Here is a 17,726-nt window from a genome sequence, read left to right on the forward strand (position 1 = left end):
AGATTTAATAAAAGCAACATGTACTGCTGTGACACTTCAGTTCAGAGATACTTCCATCTCCTTTCTTTATGCAACACATTCCAAAGTCACATTTCTTACTGCTCTCATCCTGCTGTAGGACACAAGGGTCACAACCAGCTGATACACTAACCAGTTACAGTAGCTTGCTTAAGAGAATGCAGTAACTGGCCGAATGCCTCAGTAGCAACCAAATAAATGCAGTCATACAGTGATAATGCAGTGATATGCAGTCATAGAGCTGGGCTTTCTCCTCACATATACTTCCTTACATAGAGGTCTTTCTTTGCTACTATCAGACTCTAAGAGCAAAGTTTTTGTCCTATCTTTCCATAGAAAATCTTAATCATCACATGCAAACTCATACGAGCAAAAATTTACAGTTGCATTTACAAACATTAGAGATTCATTGCTGACAAAAAATAAAGAGCAATCAGAAGTTGCATTTTGGATGTGCTGTACTGTCGTAAAATCCTATGAGATGACAGGGAACTTACCATCTCATAAGCAAGAGTTTCTTGTCTGCAAGCCCGATCCACAATAATTGTTTCATCTCTCCTCTCTAATGCCTTCTTTCTAATTCTGAGGGGTGGGAACACAGAATAATATTTTATTCAACCACTTCCATGCAGAATCTCTAGGTATATTTTTAAGCAACACAAGCCACTACTCTGCAGTTTTCCAAGAGCAGGATGTCTGTCTGTTTTAGTACGACAGACCAGCTTACAATATTCTTCTCTCCTGAAACAAATGAAACCAGGTAATACACAGGCCAGCTGTGGATTTCAGCTTGTGGGTTTTTTCCCCTTTCCCTGTACATACAGATCACAGGGCAGTTTGACACTTACCAGGAAAAATATGCTTAAAGAGGCTCAACACTTAGCTACCTTTGAGAAAGGTGTTTCAGTTACCCCTCCCACTCCAGAGACATTTGGCTCATGTTCAAGCAAGAAACAAGGAAAAAAAAAACCCACAAATATTCCCAACTCCATGAAATAATTTTCTAAGAAGAACAAACAAAAAAATCCTTCGGTATAATGTACAGAGGTATCACATAAAGAAATTTAACCACTGCATGAATGCAAATTCCTTTTCAGCTGACAGAATAAGTCTTTTTACCCTCCACACCTTCCTGACAGCTTTCAGTAACAATCAAACATAACACTGATAAGACTTCAACAATTTTTTTCACATTAGTACTACGCAAACTGGAATTCAAGGACAGCAAAGGTCTGAGTGGCCAAGCATGAGCTTAAGTTCAGTAACTGATAAAAACACCTCTGAAACGCATCATAACACAAATCAATAACCAACAACTGCTATAGAGCGGGTTGGATAAAGAAGAATCTGGCTATACCTCCAGTGCTTGGTCTTCAAATGTTACAATGTGACTGTGGGTCACAAGAGGTTGGAGCTACAGATTTATCTGGAGAAACCTCAGGCACCTGATTTTAAGACCCCCGTACTCTGCTAATTTAGGTGCCAGCTCACAAGTACTTAGGTCCAGAAATTCTAAGTTTTTCCAGTAAGAAAGAGGGAATATTCTATAATTCTCAATAAAAATATTGTAAGTAACATTCAAGCAGAGGACTCATATCAACTATTCTGTTATAGGCTGGAGTTTGTGCCTAAATTGAGTATTTCCAGTTGCCTGGAAAGGGAACAAGCAGCCAGCCATGCTTTTGTTTTCTATCCCACCCCAAGTGTCCCATAACAACATACCGAAGAGTTAGCAGGCTGCTGTCTTCAGGAATAATATCTGGGTCCTGTTCTTTATCAGAAGACATTAACATATCAATGCTAGGACAATAAAGAAAATAACAGTCATATATTTTTTCATGCTTAGTTCATAATGAAAATTGGTTAAGCTATTCTTAAAAGGAACAAAGACAGCAAAATGTGAATAAATAAGATAGAGTTTGTATAGCCTAAATCATGGAAAAGGGACAGTATGGCTGTTAAGATAAAGTCTTGGAGGAGCTTTCGCACAGACTGGGTAAATTTTACCTTTATTTTATCATCTGCCTGATGGAACACAGCACCCTGGAAATGCAAACATTCAATTCTATTCAAAATGTGTGTCAAATACTTCTTACAAACTAAAAATGCCACTTCCCTTTTTCAAATGTCATCCAGCTACTCTGCTTTTCTGATGATACATGAAAAATTGATTCAGTCACAAAGCATCAGCAACCTCAAACTGTATGGTAAAACTAACACCCACCCTCAGGTACAAACATGAGTAATTAACCACTCATGAGTAATTTACACAAGCTGCCATTTCTACATTAAGGTGTTAATTTATGTCATTTCTTCTAATGAGAACATGACAACACTTCTGCCAGAACTGAAAGGTCCACTCTGTCTTTTATCCCTCTTTATATCCTCAGATTTTTTTTCACCCCCACTGTCCTTATGTTTGCACCAAATCCGAAGTATATCTAGCCACAGTTTTTTTCTGTGGTGCAAATCATTGCAATGTGGTAAAAATGTGGAACTGCTTCTGACTGCAGCAATGATTAAAAATGATAATGCAAATGTTAGGTTTCCGTAATATAAATTAGGATGGAATTTCTCATAAACATGCTACCAAAAAAAAAAAAAAGAACACTGGGGGATACCATATCTGCTCCCCAGCCACAATTTTTAAGGTTAGCCTGTGTCATTCCACAAACAGACTAAATGACCAGTTTAGACACCAATACTATAGATTACCTTCTTAGAAACACAAAATAATGCTGACTCAAAGGCAGTAATAATTTTGTATTTAACACAAAACAATTTTAGCCAACTTAAAAAACAGTCAGAGAAAACATTAATTAAAACAGAAATTTTACCTGCTTTGTGAAGCAAAGCAGATACAGAAACTTAACCTGCTTGCTTTCTTTTGTCTCACTACAGAGAGACCAGAGGCAGTGATATAAGCCAAGTCGCTGAGCAGTTTGAATCCCAACAAACTCTAGAGCATATCCATCTCTTTATGGAAAAATAAACCAGTGGTAAAGTTCAGAAAGAAAATTTTGAGTGTAAAATTTATTCTTGATAGATTTTTTTGATTATAGTATTTTTCATTATAATTTTTAATGTTCCCCATAATCTTATAATGCTCCCCATGTCAACAATGCTAAGCTAGGTAACACTATCACTGCAGTGATAAATAAGCCTTTAGAGTGGCACTGCATTGGAATACACAGCAATTGAGAAATGACATCTGGAATCAAGCTGACAATAAGCAAAAGTGGGAGACAAAATTCTGGTTGTGGGCAGGTCCCTTAGTTCTGATGACCCAATAGAGTCACTCTGTACTGAAGAAAATTTGAATTTACTAAATTGTTTAGTTAGTTTCTTACCATTCAGCACTACATATAGAGTTCTAATCTTCCTGTCTTACAGACTGCACCCCAGATGGAAAATAATTCTTTTTGAGAAAACAGGATTCCTTCAGATGCACCATTTTAAAAGAAACTATGCAGTAATTAGTCACAAATTCTTGGGAACAGAACTAACATTATCCTTAGACTTTTGCTTGAGGAAGTGGAGAAAGAAACAACTGAGTGAGTTCTGTATCAAGCGGAGACTGCACCACAGCTGAGAAATAGTAATTTAACTAACACAGAATCACAGAACCATACAATGGTTTAGATTAGAAGGGACCTTACAGTTCCAACCACCCTGCATGGGCAGGGACATCTCTCACAAGACCAGGCTGCTCAAAGCCCCATCCACCCAGGCTTTGAACCCTCCCAGGAAGGGGGCATCCACAGCCTTCCTGCGCAACCTGTGCCAGTGAAAGAATTTCTTCCTAATACCCAACCTGTATCTCCCCTCTTCCAGTTTGAAGCCATTGCCCCTTATCCTATCACTATATGTCCTTGTAAACAGTCCCTCTCCAGCTCTCCTGTAGGTCTCCTTCAGGTACTGAAAAGTTGCTATAAGATCTCTCTGAAGCCTCCTCTTCTCCAGGCTGTACCACCCCAGCTCTCTCAGCCTGTCTTTACAGGAGAGGTGCTCCAGCCCTCTGATCATCTTTTGGCCCTCATCTGGACTTGCTCCAAGAGCTCTATTTCCTTCTTTAGCAATAAGAATAATTTCCTTCTATTCCCTTACAGCTACAGAACTGGACACAGTACACCAGGCAAGGTCTCACAAGAGCAGAATAGAGGTGGAGAATTACCTCCCTTGACCTACTGGCCACGCTTCTTTTGATGCATCCCAGGATATGTTTGGCTTTCTGGGCTGCAAGAACATGCTGCCAGCTCGTGTTGAGCTTCTTATCAGCCATCACGCCCAAGACCTTCTCCTTAAAGCTGTTTTGAATTCAATCTCCACCCAAACTTTATTTGTGTTTCATATAAAGAGAACAGCACTTTGAAGAAAAGAAAGCAAGCAACAGACTTTTAGATGGTGCTGTTGTCTGTTCAGCATAGTTTAGTGTTATCAATAACTCCCCTAATGAAGTAACGTATAGCTCCTGACAGGTAAAGCAACTCACAAATGAGCCTTCTGTGGAATCAGTGTCCAGAGTGACCAAACTGTTTATCTAAGACTTCCCACAGAAGGATTAGTGGCTCCATTCAGGAGAGCCCCAAATGAGTTAAGACTTGCCATTTTGTGTATATTGTTCTCATGCATTATTTGCTGGATCTGAAAAAGTCTATTACCTACCATTGTGCAGTTCCACCTGCATCAAAGATGACAGTTTTTCATTTCCCCTTTGTGCATAAATACCATATCAGAATTCACCAACAATACCTTTGCTTTCCTTCCGCCCTCAGCTGCAAGCCAGGGTTCTCTGGCTGAGGTATCTGCACTATGCCCAATAATCATCTGCTGCAGGAGAAAACCTAAACATTTTTAACAAAGCAGCTCCAAGCAGACACCCTGTAAAATAGGTGGAATGTCAGCTGCTTCCTCTTTTTCTTCTAAGGACTGAAAGGTACAAAGAGAAACTGAGTTCCATGGACACCTCTAGTACTGTGTCACACCTCGAGTACTGTGTCACACCTCGAGTACTGTGTCCAGTTCTGGGCCCCTCAGTTCAGGAAGGATATCGAGGTCCTGGAACAGGTCCAAAGGAGGGCAACCAGGCTGGTGAAGGGACTCGAGCACAGGCCCTATGAAGAGAGGCTGAGGGAGCTGGGGCTGTTCTGCCTGAAGAAGAGGAGGCTCAGGGGAGACCTCATCGCTCTCTACAACTACCTGAAAGGAGGTTGTAGCCAGGTGGGGGTTGGTCTCTTTTCCCAGACGACTTTCAACAAGACAAGAGGACACAGTCTTAAGTTGTGCCAGGGGAGATTTAGGTTAGATATCAGAAAGAATTTTTTTACGGAGAGGGTGATCAGGCAATGGAATGGGCTGCCCGGTGAGGTGGTGGATTCTCCATCCCTAGAGACATTTAAAAAGAGACTGGATGTGGCACTCAGTGCCATGGTCTAGCAACCGCACCGGTGGGTCAAGGGTTGGACTTGATGATCTCTGAGGTCCCTTCCAACCCAGCTAATTCTATGATTCTATGATTCTATGACTACTGTGGGCCCAGATACTGTGATTTCTCACTCCTGCAAAGTCAGAAACCCTCAATTTCTAAAGGAATGTTACATGAAGAACACCTTTTTAGTATTTTTAATCAGTCTAATAATTCATATGTCATTGTATCACATGCACTGAAGCCTTAAAACATTTTGCTATTTGCCTGTTACACAAGCCATGCCATGCTGGAGCTCCTCCTGGGTAACTCCAGTGCAGGGAATGGAACCACATAGCTAATAATTATTATATGGTGCTGAGGAATTCAGGCTTTACAAATGGGAGGTGTATGCTAACCCATAGAAAAATTAAGGCTTTGTAGTCAGTCTCATGCACCTAACAGACAAAAGTGCAGGCAATACAAAGTATGCACCAGGCACACCTCACTCCTGATTGCCCCATGCAAAGGACTCCACCATGTCCCCTCACATAATATTCCCTGCACACAGGAAAAATACATGCAGCGCACTGTTATTGTAGAGGAGAAAGCACTGGTCATACTGCCTAATGGATATTGAGGTGAACTGTAGGAGACTGACAAGGCATAATTGCTGGAATAACTCACTTGAGAAAAGCATAACAAATGTTACATGAAATTTATGTCCCCTAGAAAGATAGCTTAAGGTGGCTAGAAAGAAAAAGGCCAAAGGCAAATCTCTGGAAATTTGGACACAGAAATAGCTTATCAGTGAAAATTTTAACCACTGTGATTTTACTCTTCTTCTCAGCATATTCTGACAGCACAATGAGCTTTCTCAGTTTTAGGAGACAGGAGATACTTTAGTATTTTGCCTGATATTTTCACACCAAGTGGATACAGTGTTTATTTCACTCTTCATATTATATATTTTAAGGGCAGTGCTTTCATTGCCTTTGAGACACTAATACTACACGACAATAAATACTAACACATTAAGGTGCTAATGCTAGCTCAATGCAGCACTGTAACACAACTCTAGAGATATTTACAACTAATTCTAACAAAACAAGAAGGTAAATTAGTGCTGAAGTGGAATAAGCTACCTGCAAGCCTCACCTCCCTCACCAACCTAAAATCAACACTGATTTGAGTCTTTGCCTATCCTACATGTACACAACAAATCACTCAGAAAGCAAACCAGAATAATGTAACTTAGCATCCCAAACATTCAAACACTTCAACTGCTCAAAATATAATAATGAATCCCAAGGTAAACCTCTTTACTTACAGACCGCTAAGGCATTTAAACCAAGCTTAAAACTTTACCCTCCCAACACCTTGGTTATTTAACAGAACTAAGAATAGAACCTCCTGGCTAAGGACACCATTTCACACCTCTTTAAAATCTGATGAAAACCCATGATCTCTCTGATGACTGTCTGTATATAACTTGAGCAGCAGGCACAGCATTCTTACCGAGTCAAATTCAAGTGAGTGAGGATGGATTTTTTCCCCCCTCCATTCTGCTCACAATAGTTTCTCAGAGAAATAAAATAGAGGGGAAAAAAACCACAACACAGAGGTGCACAAAAATTTAAACAGCATTTAAACATTTCAAATTTCTCCTCAACAGAAGACTCTAAGTCATCAGGAATACTTATACATACACTATGCCACTACAGTCCAAAAAAAGATTTAACTATGGATATTGAAAAAATTCATCCTGAGTATTTGAAAGATTCTTTTAAACTACAGCTATTTTTAAAACAGATACAGCAGTAGCCACCTCTTCCCATCCCCCTCTACCCAAAGAAAACCACCTTAACTTCCCACAAGTTCCCTTCTTTAGAAGTAGTTCAGTCAGAAAAAATCAGTTCAGAGTTCTGTTTGTATTCAGGATGTGTTCACTTCAGTGCCTAGAAAATCATATGAACACCAATAATGAATGTGACCCTAAGACACTAAAAAACAAATTTGGTGTAGCACATTTTTTTCATGTATTCTGGAGGGAGGAATACAAACAGCTCAGAATAAGCCAGAGAAAGTGATCAGAGGTAGCGAATTGAGGTTGGCCGATGTTAAGGAGAAACTCAAGAGGCTAGGACTATTTAATTTAAAAGCAAAAGCACATGGAGATTAAATAATTGGGATTTCCAGCCTAAACAGGCAAAAGGTCACACCAGGATGTGCAGGTTTCTCTTCATTCTCTAGTAAAACCAATAAGCATTTGTGAAATGATCTGTTCTCTCTGTCACAGACTGCCTGTTCTTTTTTTCTTTCCCAACTATTTCACTACAAAGCACCACTTTCCACAGCACAGTCAGCAACAGGCAGCACTGCTCTGTAACAGCAGCAAACACATAAAGCAGATGACATGTTGTAGCCATAGACTGAAGAAAGTACAACAGAAGGAAAAGAGGGATGAATTAATGAAGGGGACAAATAAACAAGGCACAGAAAATCTGTTTGGAATTCAAGTGAAAAAGAGCAATAGACAGGCTTAAGCAACAGAGGCACTTCAGAGACTTTGCCACAGCATAAGAGCAATTGAAGATTTCATTTACACTAGGAAAGTTTACAGAATAATACCCACAGTTGCTGCCACACCAGAATACATTGATTTGTTTTAATACTATTATCAGCCTCTATTTTTACTAAGCCTAGCAATGGTAAAAAAACTATCCAAGTCATCAGAATTATGACAGCTGAAATAAAGCATTGTTTTAGTTAAGCAAGCACTAGAAAGCCTGAGAGTGCCTCAAAAATTTCTTCTCTGTTGGCTCAGCAAGCTACAATTCAGTAAGCATGGCCTTCCTCCTGGTTAAAAATGCCCCTAAAAGTTTTGATTTCTGAATAGTTTATTAAGCTCTCACTGGTACATACAATACTCGTACAAGTATATTTTGGCTCATCCACTGATTTCTGTGTGCCTAGGTTCCTATTCTCTGTTCTATGCCCTTTTACTAAAGCAACAAATGTTCCTATCCCATCCTCTTTCTTCCTCTGAGACACCACTGTCATTCAAATCAGGACTAAACAAACTATGTCCAGTTAATAACTTTATCTCAAATACTGTTGCTGATGTTGGTTTTGATGTTATCTCCATAATTTGGGGTAACAGGCTGAAAACATTTAGAAGGACATGACAGAACATTTGCATTTTTTATGTGCATCTTGCATGCAGGGAACTGAAGGAAAAGCCATCAGAATAGCTTAATACATAGTGCAATTGTAGCCAACTTTACCAAATCATTCCTCCTGCATCAATTCTTAGTTCATTCCATTCAGTGCACAGCCTCCACACTGCATTTGAAATAGTTGCAAACACTTCTGCATCTTTGAACAGCAACTGAAGGAGAGAATTTGCACAAAACTATACAGGCAGTGAAAGAACTCTGGCATGTCTTCTTTACTGATGAGCCACAGAAAAATCACCAGCAGTAATGTCTTCTGCAAGAATTACTGCCTGAAATCAGGCCTGTCCTCAGGTAAGAGATGATTCTCACTCTTCCTACGACCTGAAAACCTTCCAGCTTTAGCATGTTAGATCCTACTGCTTCAGCCCCTAGATGGTTCTCTTCTTCCAGCACTAGTTTGCAATTCACTAGTGTACAAAGATGAGTGAACTCTGAAGTGCAAAATAATATGGTATTTTATTCTTTCCCAGCCATAGTGCCATCTTGGCTGCTCTGACAAGCAGCAATACCCCCTGCACAAAGCACTCATATAGCTTTGGTTTCACCATCAGCCCCAACAGAAACATTCTGCACAGGCTAAGCATCCTGTCAAGCTCAACAATTCATGTATATTGCTAGTAACCCGAACTCAGCTACAGGATGTTAACAGAAACAGATACCTAGCTCTTTTTCTGCATATAAGGTATGCTTTTCATTTTGGGGCCTCCTCAAACTATGTATATGTTCAGACGACTTAAGTTTTTCCTAAGGAACGATATCACAGAATCACAGAAAGTCAGGGGTTGGAAGGGACCTCAAAAGATCATCGAGTCCAACCCCCCTGCCAGAGCAGGGTCACCTACACGAGGTCACACAGGACCATGTCCAGGTGGGCTTTGAATGTCTCCAGAGAAGAAAACTCCACAACCTCCCTGGGAAGTCTGTTCCAGGGCACTGTCACCCACACAGGTAAAAAAATTTTCCTTATGTTTATATGGAACCTCCTATGCTCAAGTTTGCATTCATTGCCTCTATTCCTGTCAGTGGGCATTAACTGAGAATAGGCTGGCACTGTCCTCCTGGCTCTCTCCCTTTACATATAACCATTACTGAGACCGCCCCTCATTCTCCTCCAAGCTGAAGAGATCCCAGCTCCCTCAGTCTTTCCCCATAAGGGAGATGTTCCACTCCCTTCATCATCTTGGAGGCTCTGTTCTGGACTTTTCAAGCAGTTTGCAGTCCTTCTTGAACTGAGGGGCCCAGAACCGGACAAAACACTCCAGATGTGGCCACACCAGAGTAGAGGGGGAGAAGAACCTCTCTCGACCTACTGTCACACCTCTTCTAATGCACCCCAGGATGCCATTGGCTTTTTTGGCCACAAGGGCACATCGTTGGCTCATGGTCATCCTTCCATCCACCAGCACCCCCAGGTCCCTTTCCCCTTCACTGCTCTCCATCAGCTCAGTCCCCAACACGTACTGGTTCTTGGGGTTGTTCCCACCCAGATGCAATGCTCTACACTTGCCCTTCTTGTAATTCATTAAATTTCTCCCTGCCCAACTCTCCAGCCTTTCTAGGTCCCCCTGAATAGCAGCACAGCCTTCTGGAGTGTCAGCCACCCCTCCCGACTTTGTCTCATCAGCAAACTTGCTGAGAAGACACTCTGTCCCATCATCCCATCACTGTCATTGATAAAGATGTTGAACAGGACTGGACTCAGCATTGATACTCGGGGGACTTCCCTAGTCACAGGTCTCCATCTGGACTGCGCCATTGAATATGTTACTGAATATTTACTTAAGCAACCGATGTGCTGAACTGTTTGTTCGTGAGTTCAAGACCACGACATCCGTTTCCGCCGGTGGAGCATTACCGTCTAGAAAGATGATGCTTTCCCTCTCTACTGCTCATTTACCCCGAGACACTAAAAAACCCCTACTTGGTGCAGCCCCGCAAAGTGCTGTTCGGGAGCCGTTTTACCAGGCACCCCCCGCCTCTCTCGAGGAACCGGTGCAGCGCCTGAGCGACGGCACTTACAGCCCCCGCCCGGGGCGACCTCCCCTGCACCAGCACCGAGCGAGGCCGAAACCTTCCCGCCAGGAGCGGGGCCGCAAATCCCGGCCTGGAGAAAGGCGACTGTTTCGGCCCTTCCCAGTGCCAAGCAGTGCCAGGCGAGCCCCGGCAGGACCCTCTGTTCTCGGCGGAGCTCCGCGGACCGCTCCCCCACAGCCGCCGCCGACCCCACGGCCACCTGCACACGGCCCGCAGCTCGGCCGCCGTCTCCTCCGCGCAGCCCAGCTCCGCCGCCACGGCCGCCTCCTCCTCAGCCGCCGCTTCCGCCGACAGCGAGAGGTCGGACGGCCCCAGCTGCTGCCGCCAGCAGCGGCCGAGGGTCCCCACGCCGAAGGCTCGGGTGTACAGCTCAGCCACCTCGTACTCGGGCGCCGCCTCGGCCGCCGCCATGGCCGACGGACTCTCGCAGGGCCCGCTGGGGCCCGTAGTCCGCCTGCACTCCCGCTATCGGCCGCTGTTCCACGACGTCACGGCCGCCTCAGGCCGCACCGGCCTCTGGGCGGGCCGGGGGCGGGCGCGGGGACTGCTGCAGAGAGTCTCCGGGTGTGCGGGCCGAGGAGGCCGCTAGGGACGCCGTGAGGCGGCTGCCTCTGGGTGTTACCGCTCCGCCGGGTGACCTGAGGGGCGGGGCGGCGGAAAGGCTGCAGCTGGTGGTGTGGCCTGCGCGGCTGAACCGCAGCGAGCAGAGGGTGAGAGGGGCGGGGGCTGTGTGAGGTTACGGGTCCTCTGAGCTCTCGGGGAGCCTTGCCAGGCGGAGGGGCAGGTGCGGAAGGGGAAAGCGGCGTCAGAGCTCCTCCCGCGACGTTGGGAAGTGCCTAGCAGCATTCCCTAAAAAAATCCTTTAAAATAAATGAATTTTTAAGAATTAAAAATCCGAACCCATTAAAAATTCACCATGTGTTTGGTTTTATAGCTGTATGGTCTTTTCATTGTGCTTTACTGAAAGCTAGTGTGTTCTACCAAAGTGAAATCTTAATGTTTGCCAGCCCTTTCTTTTAGAGCAGTCAGATGTTTAATAAAATATAATGAACAAGGTTCCTGAGGTAGATAACGCTGCACTGATGCCGTTAATGTCAAAACTCCAAGAAAATGTATCCTTTGGACCCTACCTTTCATGGGGCATCAGTGGTGCCCTCCAGTTATTCCAGGAATGATTTTTTTAAGGAATATACAAAGAAGGCTGCAGTGGACAACTGCAGAATATTCTTGTGTCAGAGGAGCTGGGATTGCCCCATTGGAACAGCGTGACAGAGCTGCACGAATGTAACCTGTTCAGAAAGACGCAGAAGCAATTATGGAATGAGCCAACCCTAATAATACCTGTTGCACAATACAGTTGAACCACTGCCTCCTCACTCGCTTCCAGATGAAATATCCTAATACCTTTTTAAATATGAAAATAGTACTTGAAAAGAAGGTGTGTCAGCAGGTGGTTTGTAGGTGCAGAGGTTGAAAGTAAGACCAGAAGAAGTTCATGAAAGGACACCGGGTCTTTGAAAGCTGCGCAGAAGAGGTAGGATTCCAAGACCAGAAGGTCAAGATATTTGCCTGCTGCTTTCTCAAAGTCATTAAGTGGGAGTAAGGATCTAGTAGCACAGCACTATGATAAAGGAGCATATTTTGCTTTGTTTCGGAACAACCGCATGGTGTGGAAGTCCTTGTCCCTCAGCTATATTTAGACTTGCTCTGCATTTCAATACTGAATTCTTCTGTTAGCTCTCACTCACCTCTGCCTCTCAATTGCTGTCATTAATCCTCATTATGGAAGTCTTGCTAAGCTTCAGCCTATTTTTCCTGTAGTTAGTGGCAGTCTCTTGTTTCCTTCTTCAGCTACACCCTCAGCTTTCTTCATCGGTCACCTTTGCATGTCATGACGTTCCCTGACTCTGGAAGAAGCTTTGATTAAGGGCTGTTGCCCTCACTTCCTGTTGTCTCCTCCCTGAAACCTACTAGTTATTCCATGAGGGACTGTCATTCCAATTTCCAAAACTGTTCCTGCCTATTTATGTGTTTGTTATTATCTGCTATGTTCTGTTTACGTAATGAACACACCTTCCACTTTCAACATTAGCTGACATATGAAAACACCCCATTACTTATCTGATTTAGCCACATTTGGAGTGGATGCAGTGGGTCTGTATTGATCTAAGTGCAGTACTGGCATAAACATGTAGAAGCTATTTGGTCCAGGAGTACCAGAATTAAGCCCTGCTCTTCCAGAAAGCTCTTCCAGATTTCCAGTGTTCATAGAAAGGAAGTAAGATGCTGGTTTCAAAAACCTTGGGAAAACCAAATATACCAAACTGTTTGGAAATCAGTGGGGTAGAGCTTTTTTGTAGGACCACAGTATCACTGAATTCCCCAGCACAGGCCTGGTCACTGCTAATCACAGCGCTATTGCTGGGGGAAATGTGGTTTGGGAGGGGCCAGAGACTGCTGTGCTGTAATTATGAATATATCAATAATATATGAATATGCTTGGAATAATCCCCTTGGGCTGTTCAGTTAGACAAATTAATTTCCCTTGCTGCCTCTCTTCTCCCCATGACAGGTTTGATTTTGGAGTTCTTCTGTATTAGTTAAAAAAACCCAGTGTAAAATAGGCAAGCCTCAAGCAGGAAGACTGGATAAGTAGAAGCTCAGTGACAGCTAAGTTGAAAAAAAATCAAAGCTGTTAATTTTTAACCATGAGTGGATAATATGCTTTCTGTTTCATTTCCAGACTTCAATACTAAGAAGTCATATACCTATAAAGCAACTCTGCTCACTCCAAATCCTCTTAACAACAAAGAGAGCTATTTATTTTCATAGCTTGGAATTGACCTGCCTTTCACACACTGGGCACAAGGCACACGGGCATTTCAAGTTTTCCAAGAGGTACTTACTTTTCTCTGCTAGAGAGACTTTAATAATTCAATATTAAAGCAATGAAGGATTCATAAAGAACTCAAGCAGTGTAAACCAGGCAGAAGTGCTGAAATCCAAAGAGCATCGAAAGAGCACTAGAGCTAGAGAGGTTGAGGCAGAGCAAAAGATGACTGAAAAACAACCTAATAAAAGCAACCTACATGCAAGAGGAATGAAGAGAAATTGTACCTAACATGCTACTGAAGTAATTGGGTCGGTAGTCTGTATTTCATAGTACTGTGGCATCCTGCAAACTTAAGAAGCTCATTTTCAGACCTCACATGTGCACCACACCAGCTACACTCAGTAATCACCGTGGATGGATACATAACCACTCTGAAAAACCGGTCCTAAATGGTCCAGGAAGTCTAAGGCAAGGACAATAATTAAACCCCTTAGTTTCAGGCTAATCTTTCACCACAAGAAACACCCTTTATTCCTTCCTTGATTCACATAGCCTCAGAAATACAGAAATATTCATCAAGCTAATCACATTCCAGGGCAGTATTGAATGGTATTTGCTATACAGACATAGTCTTAATAGAATGACAACGTATTCTTATGAAAGGGCAGTTTTTTGGCTTAATCATAAATTAAAGATTATGCTTTTCACATTTCTGTCTTATATCACTAAATTCAGAAAAGTCATTCAAGATACTGTGGGCTTCTACTTCAACCCAGAAAAGTCACCATGATCATCACTCATGTTCCAAGAGTGCCCTTATACTAACAAAATTAGTGATTGTGGGTAGTCTGAAAAAACTTTGGAGAAGTGCTGTTAAGTATTATTTTTATTCAATATTTTAGAATCAGCTCTCTCCTTGTTCATTATCTCAGACTTGAACTCTGTGGTACCTTTGTACTTTGGGAGACAAAGAACATTACCACTGTTTTTAGAGAATTGACTGTCTTGTCACAGAGAGCCACTGGCATTTTTCATTGTTACGTCTGAGCACTTGTAATGCTTCATTCTTAAAATGTGGTCATAGGTGGGACAACAAGGAGTTTATGTTACTTTTACAAGAAAGTAAAATATTAGTTTATATTCATACATTCATAAAGGCTCTGCACAGACCTTTATGTCTAAACATAGCACATGAAAAACTGTGCAGACAGTTTGAAAGCTTATGCTTGCCCCTCCAGAATGGTTGTACCATCATAACTTTGTTATTCTTTTATAGTTAAGGTGTCCATTCAACAGGATGGATATGGTCTATAAAATGCATTGCAGTTATTGTTTTTTTGACTCTCAGATGTACCCATAGAAGCTGGCATTTTAGGTTATGTTCTTCAGCTGATAGATAATTATTTTTTTCCTCCAAGAACCTTAGTCATGAGCAAGGACCCCATATTGCCATGTACACAAAACAAAGTGAGGAAAGAGGCTCACATGGCTGCAGTTCTCTGTTTGAGTAGACAGCTGTGACACAATGTTCTGCCCAGGGTGCCAGCAGTGATGTCATACTGAGGAGTCCCTCCCTGTTCCAGTCCTATTCCAACTTGATGATAATTGTTCTTGACGGCACCTGAGGGTCTTGTCCCCATCTAACCCTTTGAACCATGTCCATAGATCATCTCTAACAAAAAAATTGTGTTACTTTAAGGGCTTTCTGTTATATCAAGGGATGATACATTCTCTTCGTTGAAAGCTGGCTGCTGCCATGTATTGAGAAAATGAGTACTGGATGTTCCCTTTTGGTAGGATTAATCCCTTAGCTGAGTGCCATACACAGTCCATGTACATTTATTCTCCTCCCACCAGCAGTCAGTGAACAGAACATTTACTGGATAGCCTCTCAGTCAAAAGTGCCTACAACTGCCAAAAGAGGAGAGTGTAAGAATTTTTCAGTTTGCTCTGCAGAGGAGCACTTCTTGTTATGTGCCTGGTGGTCTCTTACAGCAGAATTATTCCTGAAGTGGAGAGATGCTGTGTTTTCTTTTGTCTTTCCATGAGTTCATGGAAGGTGAACACCTCACCATTGAGGTGTCATGAATGAGATTATGTAGAAACAGCATTGTTTTTATAAAAAAGCTGACTGGAAGAATCATGCTTCAGGTGGGTTTAGGCAAGCGTACCTTTTGTGTGAAGTTAGACATTTGCTTGGCAAACTTCAATGAGGTTGTCAGTCTCTCCATTTAGATCAGTGACAGGCTTCTCATCTACCTACCTGAGGGCAAGCTCTTTGTCTGTACAAAGTTCTATCACCTCAGGTCCTGAATGAACATCAAAAGAAAGGTTTTTCAGGCTTCTTAGGCTGTTTTCTGTGCTGCACTACTCACGGTCTTTGTCCCTTATATCCACACTAAGTAAACTGGATTTATCTTCTGTAGTTTGTCAGAGTTTAATATGAAGGGTTCATTTTCTGATTTAGAAGAACCCCCTTCTTCAGTTAAGGTGCACAATTTCTTGCACAAAATGGTGTGCATGATGAAGATCTATACTGATTAAAGAGAAGTCCAGAAAAATTGGTGGGAGAGTAGTCCAGTGAGGATTCTTAAACACATTGTCAAGGAAATCTTGAGCTGCAAAATAATGGAAGTGGGAGAATGGTTATATATACTTGCTATGTTTTTATGCTCTTTACAAGCCTGCATTTTTTGGCAGTGACAGATGGAAGGCTAGCTGGATACTGTGGCCATTTTTGTGTTCTTACTGCACTTAACTCACTGCCTTATTACTTTTTTTTTAAATGAGAAAGGTGCCAAAGCTGTCCCATTATTATTAGTAATGGTCAGATTGTGGAGATTACTTGCCCTATGAATCTTTTCAAGAAATATTTCCTGGAGTGTCTAAAGGTTTGAGATAACAGTACGATATTTCATCTGAGTTTTTAGAAGTTTATTTTTGATGCTGGCTTATTTACCTGTTGGGCAAATCATGCAATAATTTATTCTGTGTATACAATTTATACCTTAGTAGGTATGATGGAGTCTTTAATCCTGTATAGCATCCAAAACTCTAACATAGAGACAAGTTACTTTTAAGCAGTGCTGTCCACAAATCAGCTACTACTATTTCACTAGTAAAAGGTGCATAAAATCATAAGGCTTGGAAATAATTTTTTTATAAAACCACTCATCTTCTGAAAAGGCAAGGGATAGCATGGACTGCAATGTTAGCAATAGGCACATAAAGTTCTACTGTACACTGCCTTTTCATCTGGCACTAAGATTAACCATAATCTTTTGAGGTTTATGCAAAGACATGTAAGTTCAAGGTGAGTAGTGAAGAGTGAAACGATGGTGATGGGGTAGGGAACACACCAATCTTCATCAGCTTTTGTGCTGAGAGCAATTGACCTCTGATCCTGAATATAGACAACTAGACTGTTCAGTGAGCCTTTTTGGTATTTTGTAGTATCTGAACAATCATGGACAGAAAAGTCTCAGCTGTGAATGATAGTTTGCAATGAATCCATCTAGCTACCTGTACTTTCTAGTGTCATGACATGGAACAAAGAACATGATTTTCCATGATGAGTCTTTTTTTTTCCTTTTTTTTTTTTTACACAAATTGGTTTAAAAAACCCAAAAAACTGAGAGGTTATATTTTGTGGTTGAAAAGCTACCAGCATAAAGACAATTTTGAAAAGCTCTTCACCCTTTTTTTCAGCTAGGAATGTGTATAGAGTAACCTATGTCTGTCTCTGGAACTCTGATTAGTTAAATCCAGTGTTCCAGTCATCACTTTTGTATCTCACTGTGGTCCAAGTTACTAGAGAGATTACCTCACTTCCTCTCCTTATGGTACGGCATGACAACTGCATGCCCTTTCATTAGTAAAAATACCAGCTGTGTGAGGCAGATACTGCTCATGCTGCTGAACAATTTAATTTGCCCAGTTGTCTCTCCAGAATAGAATAAAAGCAAACCTTTACGTCTTGAGAAAAAAATATATGGTAGCCTCCCTCAACATAGGCTTCCACCTCCATCAGCTACAGAATAACTTCCCATCTACTACATAAAGCCCAGCTGTTGGTGACAAGACTGACAATGACCACACACATTTCTTATTTTGAAGGCATAATTTAGGGAGATAAGTTACCATCAGAAACTGGGAGCTATTCCTCTAAACAAATCTGTCAAATGCAGTGATAATTACT

The 17,726-nt window shown here is 42.0% G+C and overlaps 1 protein-coding gene across 1 annotated transcript in view; it reads right to left on the minus strand.

Moving 5' to 3' along the window:
* SNAPC3 (small nuclear RNA activating complex polypeptide 3) overlaps positions 1-11,372 on the minus strand; it is a 28,607-nt gene extending 17,235 nt beyond the window's left edge. The window contains exons 1-3 of the mRNA XM_071732070.1: positions 10,895-11,372; positions 1,741-1,818; positions 516-600 (exon numbers count right to left, since the gene is read on the minus strand). Coding sequence (XP_071588171.1) covers positions 516-600; positions 1,741-1,818; positions 10,895-11,106 — 375 coding nt within the window. The 5' untranslated portion in view covers positions 11,107-11,372. The remainder of the gene's footprint in view (positions 1-515; positions 601-1,740; positions 1,819-10,894) is intronic.
* Between the last annotated feature and the right edge of the window lie 6,354 nt (positions 11,373-17,726).

Source organism: Heliangelus exortis, chromosome Z (assembly GCF_036169615.1).
Source record: "Heliangelus exortis chromosome Z, bHelExo1.hap1, whole genome shotgun sequence".
NCBI lineage: Eukaryota > Metazoa > Chordata > Aves > Apodiformes > Trochilidae > Heliangelus > Heliangelus exortis.